Source organism: Suncus etruscus, chromosome 7, assembly GCF_024139225.1.
Source record: "Suncus etruscus isolate mSunEtr1 chromosome 7, mSunEtr1.pri.cur, whole genome shotgun sequence".
Taxonomy (NCBI): Eukaryota; Metazoa; Chordata; class Mammalia; order Eulipotyphla; family Soricidae; genus Suncus; species Suncus etruscus.
In genome coordinates, this window is record NC_064854.1 from 121,424,215 (window position 1) to 121,432,389 (window position 8,175).

Here is an 8,175-nt window from a genome sequence, read left to right on the forward strand (position 1 = left end):
TGCTCGGTGTTACCTTAGCAATACTGAAAAATAAGCAGAGATTTCTGTCTAGGGACTCAGATTCATGACAACTGCAGATCAGGCACCAGGCAGGATGCGGAAATGCCTGTCCTTTGCCCCTGACATCTGGGCAAGTACGGGTAGTAAAACATGGAGGGTTGCAACTATCTGATCTTTAACTGTTCAAAGGGGAGTGTACTGTGAGGAGAAGTTTGAAATTAAATGGAGACTAGCTTGTATATGACTATCAGACTCGGGGTGTAGCTCCACAGTAGAGCCCATGACTTCTATCCAAGGCCTCACGTTCAATCCCTGGAATCACACGACCCCTTCCAGCACCTCCAGGTATGACTCCCCAGAACAATGATTATAAAATGAATTATCTACATAGGTCTGAAAATGTAAGCAAAATATGAAAAAAAAATAAAAGGTAACTACACAAAAGGTAGCCAGAAGGAGTTCAAAATGAATGGGAATTCTTTTTTTGTTTTGTTTTGTTTTTTTTTTGTTTTTTTTTTTTTTGTTTTTGGGCCACACCCGGTGGTGCTCAGGGGTTACTCCTGGCTGTCTGCTCAGAAATAGCTCCTGGCAGGCACGGGGGACCATATGGGACACCGGGATTCAAACCAACCACCTTTGGTCCTGGATTGGCTGCTTGCAAGGCAAACGCCGCTGTGCTATCTCTCCGGGCCCATGAATGGGAATTCTTAAAATGCTTAAGACTAGAAATATGGCTTAAAGGGGCTGGAGAGATAGCACAGCGGTAAGGCATTTGCCTTGCATGCAGCTGACCCAGGACAGATGGTGGTTCAAATCCCGGCATCCCATATGAGCCTGCCAGGAGCGATTTTTAAGTACACAGCCAGAAGTAACCCCTAAGCACTGCTGGATGTGACACCAAAACCAAAATTTTTAAAATGTGGCTTAAAGTTCTAGATTTGGGCAGGAGATAACCGGTAGTTCAACAGACTGGAGTGCATACACAGTATGCCCAGGTTCTATTCTAGGTACCATATAGTTCCCTGAGCACTGAGGGATGCTTCCCCTAAACTTAAAAAAGTCTAGAACCAGGGGCTGGAGAGATAGCATAGAGGTAGGCTGTTTGCCTTGCATGCAGAAGAATGGTGGTTCGAATCCTGGCATCCCACATGGTTCCGTGAGCCTGCCAGGAGCGATTTCTGAGCATTGAGCCAGGAGTAACCCCTGAGCACTGCCAAGTGTGACCACCCCCCAAAAAAAGTCTAGAACCAGAGCAATAACATTGAGGGTAGGGCATTTGTCTTGTACTCTGTACTGTCCCTCAATTCTTGCCAAAAGTGACTGTTTTGGGGGGCCAAAACCTGGCAGTGCTCTAGGGCTATTCCTAGCTTTGTGCTCAGAAATTACTCCTGGCAGACTCAGGGAACCATATGGGATGCCAAGAATGAAACCTGGGTTGGTCAAATGCCCTAGCTGCTGTGCTATTGTTTTGGCCCCCAGAAGGGATTCTTGAGGGTAGAGCCAGGAGGACTCCTGAACAGTGCTGGCTGTGACTAGAAAAAAGTTTAAAAAACACCAAAACTCTAGATTTGACTTTAGATTATATTTGGTAAAATAAAAGTTCCCAGAAGCAGAGACAGGAGCACAGCAGTAAGGCATTTGCCTTGCATGTACTCAACCCAGGACCAACTCAGATTCGATCCCTGGCATCCCCTATGGTCCTCCAAATCTGCCAGGAGTGATTTCATTTTTTTTGGGGGGGGGGTTTTGGGCCACACCCTGTGGTGCTCAGGGGTTACTCCTGGCTGTCTGCTCAGAAATAGCTCCTGGCAGGCACGGGGGACCATATGGGACACCGGGATTCGAACCAACCACCTTTGGTCCTGGATCGGCTGCTTGCAAGGCAAACACCGCTGTGCTATCTCTCCGGGCCCCAGGAGTGATTTCTTAATACAGTCAGGATTAATCCCTGTGCCACTGGGTATGGCCCAAAATCCTCCCCCCAAAAAAGATCCCAAAAGCAGTTTGAGACATATACAAAAATTAAGGCACACCATAGTTCAATCCCTGGTATCCCACCTGGTCCCCCTTACACACTGCCAGGAGTGATCCTTGAGCACAAAAGCGGCAGTAAGTCCTGAGCACAGCCAGATGGGACCCCAAAACAAAGCATACCCCTAAAACCTCAAACTTCTACAGGTTGGAGATAATGATGAGATAGTGCCTTTTATTCAGTTGACCCAGGTTTGATTCTTGACACCACATATGGTCCCCTGAAAACAGGCTGGTGTGGCTCTCCCTGCAAAACATGAGAAACAAAGTTCCAGGAAAGATGGTTCCCATATATTTTGCCATAAAAAGTCACAGGGGCAGGCCTGGAGAGATAGCACAGCGGCGTTTGCCTTGCAAGCAGCCGATCCAGGACCAAAGGTGGTTGGTTCGAATCCCGGTGTCCCATATGGTCCCCCGTGCCTGCCAGGAGCTATTTCTGAGCAGACATTCAGGAGTCACCCCTGAGCAACGCCAGGTGTGGCCCAAAAACAAAAAAAGAAAGTCACGGGGGGGGGGGGGAAGAAAACCTTGGGGATGGGCCAGAGTGGTGGTGCAGCAGTAGGGCATCTGCCTTGCATGCTGCTGACCCAGAATGGACCTCAGTTCGATCCCCCGGCCTCCCATATGGTCCCCTGAGCCAGGAGCGATTTTGAACACATAGCCAGGAGTAACCCCTGAGTGTCAGTCTACCAGTAACTAAGATCAAGTGTTATTAAATGTTCATGTTCCATCATGTAAATACTGACCTTTCCCTGTCATTTAGCACTTGCTGCTTTCGTCTATCTTAATGCTGGCATTACGATCAGAAGCCCTTTCAATAATGCAGGCTTTGAAAACTACTTTTATTAAGTTATTGATGCAATTTGATATTTCCATAATCTGTATTTATACAAAATTACATCATTGCATCATTTTTTTCTAAATTCCTCTCTAATAAAGATTGCCTTAAGCTACTAGATTGCTTTGTCACCATTAGCCATATGTTTAATTTACCTTCACAATAAACTTTGGTGTAGTAAAAAAAAAAAGTCACAGGGGAACAAAATTAGGCTTTCTCTTGCCATCCAGGAGATATAACCAATTGCCCCAGAACCAGGTAGCTCCATGTGGGTAACACTAGAGAGACCAACCTGAGAAGTTTTTACCCTTATCAGTGCCCGAAGGAAAGTCCCCTTGTGTGTTGACAACGTCTGTCACCTGGCAAGAGAAATGCCAGACAGATTCCAGTCAGGTGTGGTAGCCACAGTGTTATATGCCCACGCTGGAGACTAACAAATCAAAATCTATTAGGATCCATTTTCCTGCCTCGCCCCCAGTGAACCTGCAGACTGGTTGCCAACAGGCTTTAAAACTCTGGCTTGTGCCCTTCTCAGATTTGGGATCCTAAAGATGCTTTATTGCTGATTCCAAAGCCAGGTATTAGTAGGTTCTGGAAGAAATTCAAAGGGCTGGAATCCAGGGCCTGGCACTGCTGGGTGTGGTCCTCAGAAAGGAAATAAGCATTAAGGACTGGGTGAGATTGCTTAGGAGTCAAGGGGTCTGCATCTGAGAGCACAACTGTTCACTGAGTATCTAAAGTTGTGTCTCAAAACAGTTCAGGTGGGGCCGGAGAAATAGCATGGAGGAAAGGCGTTTGCCTTGCATGCAGAAGGTCAGTGGTTTGAATCCCATATGGCATCCCATATGGTCCCCTGAGCCTGCCAGGAGCAATTTCTGAGTGTAGAGCCAGGAGTAACCTCTGAACGCTGCCGGTGTGACCCAAAAACAAACAAACAAAAAAACAAAAAACAGTCCAAGGGCCATAGCAGTGCTGCAAGCAGTGGAGTGTCTGCCTTGCCCACTCTAGCCTAGGATGGACCACGGTTTGATCCCCGGCGTCCTAGATGGTCCCCAAGCCAGGAGCAATTTCTGAATGCATAGCCAGGAGTAACCCCTGGGCGTCACTGGTGTGGCCCAAAAACAAAAACAAACAAAAAACAAAATCAAAAGCAGTCCAGCAGGACTCCTCTTGGGAATGGCTTCATGGTCTGCCCTTGCCCCAAATCAAAGTCTTATGTTCAGAGAGAAGGCAGAAGAAGCAAAAAGGGTGGGACAATACCTATGGATCCAAAAATACCCAAAGGATAGTTTGTTCACTTATACAGATATCGAACAAGTTAGATTTTATAGCAAAATAATTTATTAAAAATAAAGAGAGTTGGGCCCGAAGAGATAGCACAGCGGTGTTTGCCTTGCAAGCAGCCGATCCAGGACCAAAGGTGGTTGGTTCGAATCCCGGTGTCCCATATGGTCCCCCGTGCCTGCCAGGAGCTATTTCTGAGCAGACAGCCAGGAGTAACCCCTGAGCAACGCCAGGTGTGGCCCAAAAACCAAAAAAAATAAATAAAAAATAAAGAGAGTTGGGGCTGGAGAGATAGCATGGAGGTAATGCATTTGCCTTGCATGCAGAAGGTTGGTGGTTCGAATCCTGATTCAAATCCCGCATCCCATATGGTCCCCCAAGCCTGCCAGGAGTGATTTCTGAGCATAGAGCCAGGAGTAACCCCTGAGTGTTGCCGGTGTGACCCCCCCCACACAAAAAATTAAAGAGAGCCTGCAAGGAAATGCAACTCAACCATAGAACACTTGTCTGTGTGCATGAGACCCTAAGTTGATTCCTAGTACTAAATAAAATAGTCCAGTTTGGGGCTGGAGTGATAGCACAGTGTAGGGCTTTTGCCTTGCACTCAGACAACCCAGGACGGACTCGGATTTGATTCCCGGCATCCCATATGGTCCCCCGAGCCTGCCAGGAGCAATTTCTGAACACAGAGCCAGGAATAACTTCTGAGTGCTGCCAGATATGGCCAAAAAAAAAAAACAAAAAAAAAACAAAAATAAAATAAAATAGTCCAGTTTTGGGTAGAGAATATTAGGCAGTAAAGTGCAGGCTTGACTTGCTTGAGAGCATTTTCTATCCTGGTACCACCAACACAAACATCTCCCTGCCATACACATTGTTTTCTTTGGTTTGGAATCAGAACCACATTCAACAGGGCTTAGGGATCACTCCTGATGATGCTCAGGGGACCATCTGGGGAATAAGAGAGCAAATGAGATCAATTCTGGCAAGCAACACCATACCTGCTGTACTATTTATTGTTGGGGAAAGTCAATAGATATTGCAGCCAAAGTGAGTGAAAGAGCAAGGAATTTATTCACACCCACCAAGAGTTCAGGTAGCCCTGGAAACTCTCAGCCCTGAACAAAGGGTCCACCCCGTTTTTATACATGCCACTATGGAGATAATGAAACAAGCAAACATTCTTGCACAAGCTTAACTGGAGCTAAAGCTGACATGCCTTTGAAGAACAGTGTTTTGCTCTTGATCTACTTAGCCATTTTGCTTCAGTTCCTGTGATTTGGGATGCCTCATACCCATAAGTCCTTTTTTTTGGGGGGGGACACACCCGGCAGCACTCAGGGGTTCCTCCCAACTCCACGCTCAGAAATCACTCCTGGCAGGCTCAGGGGACCACGCAGGATGCCGTCCTTCTGCATGCAAGGCAAACGCCCCACTTCTGTGCTTATCTCTCCGGCCCAACCATAAGTTCTTTTTTTTTTTTTTTTTTTTTTTTGGTTTTTGGGCCACACCCGGTGACGCTCAGGGGTTACGCCTGGCTATGCGCTCAGAAGTCGCTCCTGGCTTGGGGGACCATATGGGACACCGGGGGATCGAACCGCGGTCCGTCCTAGGCTAGCGCAGGCAAGGCAGGCACCTTACCTCTAGCGCCACTGCCCGGCCCCCCATAAGTTCTTTTTTTTTTTTTTTTTTTTTTTTATAATTGAAGTCATTTTATTTATGTACAAAGGGCCAGCATCTTCTGATGTCACGTAGATGTCTTTGATGACCACTTCCAGAAGTCCACTTTAGTCCAACTTGATGAAGCCGATGTCCTTTGCATACTGGCGGAAACACTGGCGGCACATGTTGAGGCCGTATTTGCGGATCAGGCCGTGCCGGTTCGAGCAGACACGGCAAGAGCGCGAACCCTGTCCGAACTTTCTCGGGTGGCTCCAATAGAGCTGCTGGTGACCCATCTTGCTTTCTCGGCGGCAACAAGGCAAAAGGAACCCATAAGTTCTTTTTATCTTACTTGTTTCACCCCTTCTTGTGCCTGTAAATCTTTACCACCTTGTTTTTTTTTTTTCTCTTCGATGCCTCTAAATCCTTGTCAATTGTTTTTCACTTCCCAATTTTCCTCAATCTTCCCTCACTCTCTCTACAATCTCTGTGTTACCTTGTGATATATATATATATAAGCCAAGCCTTCAAAAATGTGCAAGGGAGAAGGAAGATGCTGTCTTTACATGACAACTTAGCAAACTTCATAGTAATTAGCACTTATAGCAGAAACAAATAAAAATTACAGGACTATGTCTAGGGACCAAAACTGTTGCCCCAGGCCAAATCCAACCTCAAACTCTGATGTGTTCATTCTTAAATACTTGGGGGAGTGAGAAAAATCAAAAGAATAGTATTCTGTGACATGTAATTAAGTGAAATTTCTATTTTAGAAACTATCAATTAAAAAATTTTTGAGGAAGGCGCTACACCCAGCAATGCTCGGAGTTACTCCTGGCTCTGCATTCGGGACTTACTCCTGGTGGTGCTTGAGAAATCATGAGATGCTGAGAATAAAACCCGGGTCAGCTGCATGTAAAACGAATCGCCTACCCGCTGTACTATCACTCTTACTCCACAATTAGGTTTTATTGGAACCAGACATGCTTTCATTGTATATTGTTAATGGCCCCTTTCCACTACAGTAGCAGATCTGAGCAACTGTGACAAATCATACCTGGTTTCTTTTCTGCTTTGCACTGCTGTTTTGCATTACAAATCAAAGAGATACAGAAATGCAGCCGGAGTGATAGCACAACAGTATGGCATTTGCCTTGCACGCAGAGGACCTGGGACTGATGGTGGTTTGAATCCCAGCATCCCATATAGTTCCTCGAGCCTGCCAGGTGCAATTTCTGAGTGCAGAACTAGGAGTAACCCCTGAGCACCGCTGGGTGTGGCCCCCCAAAGAGATACAGAAATAACTCAAAGGTACTGTGAATTACATGAATATCACTGTGTTGTGACTTTTGGGGGGGGCACACCCAGTGGCACTCAGAGCTTACTCCTGGCTCTGCGCTCAGAAATTACCTTTGGTAGGCTTTGGGGATCATATGGAATGCCAGGAATTGAACCCAGGTCGCTACGTGCAAGGCAAATACCCTATCACTATGCTAATCACTCCAGCCCAAGTATTATGACTTTCTATAAGTTAACTATATATAGTATCTTTAAAGCAATATATATATACAGTGAGCTCACTGGATGCTTTGCTTGCTTTGCACATGGTGTTGCAGGTCAGCCTGGATGGGGCTGGATGATGATGAGATGATGATGGGATGAAGGAAGAGGTCTTTCTCCTCCAGCTTGGACCACGTGTCTGCCATCCTGTTCAGCCGGTGGTTCTGAGGGTTCAGGATAACGGTGGGGAGAAAATCCACAGCAGTCAGGCTTCATGAGACATCAGCTTTATTCAAGGCCCTAGCCACCATGTGTGGCCTATCATAACTTTTCAAGCCAGATTCATTATTGGCCCTGCATTCTACCCATTTCAGCCATCTCTCCTCCTGCCTCTTCCTCCATCTCTCCTCCCTCCAAATCTCTCCCCTGCCCCTGAGGCAAAACCTTTTGTTACCCACCAAAGACCCCTCCCAGAAACGGACATGTCTTATTAGCAGGTAAGGTTACAGGAAGAATGGGGGATGGGCTAACACATGGTGCATGCTGGTTCGACCCCTGGCACCCCATAGGGTTCTCCTAACACTGCCAGGACTGATCCTTGAACGCAGAACCAGCAATATGCCCTGAGCACAGTTGGGTGTAGCAACAACAAAAGAAACAAATAAATAAAAGTTAAAATGAAAGAAAAGCCAACCACAGTAACTTTATCAATGGTTTTGGGAGTCAAGCAAGAAAGCTAATGTAGCATTGGAAAATTAATTGAAACAGTTTAAATACAGACACCAGAATGAGAAAAATTTGGGGGGCGGCCATACCCAGCGGTGCTCAAGAGTTACTCTGGCGCTGGGCTCAGAAATCGC

At 46.4% G+C, this 8,175-nt stretch overlaps 1 protein-coding gene across 1 annotated transcript; it reads right to left on the bottom strand.

Annotated features, from left to right (window-relative positions):
- Positions 1–5,824: 5,824 nt before the first annotated feature.
- Positions 5,825–6,139, bottom strand: LOC126014112 (40S ribosomal protein S29). Its single transcript, XM_049777435.1, has one exon. It carries the CDS (start codon positions 6,109–6,111, stop codon positions 5,941–5,943), a length of 171 nt encoding a protein of 56 aa, XP_049633392.1. The 5' UTR covers positions 6,112–6,139; the 3' UTR covers positions 5,825–5,940.
- Between the last annotated feature and the right edge of the window lie 2,036 nt (positions 6,140–8,175).

Coding starts and splice junctions, on each gene's coding strand:
- LOC126014112 (XM_049777435.1), bottom strand. CDS start 6,111: ATGGGTCACCAGCAGCTCTATTGGAGCCACCCGAGAAAGTTCGGACAG.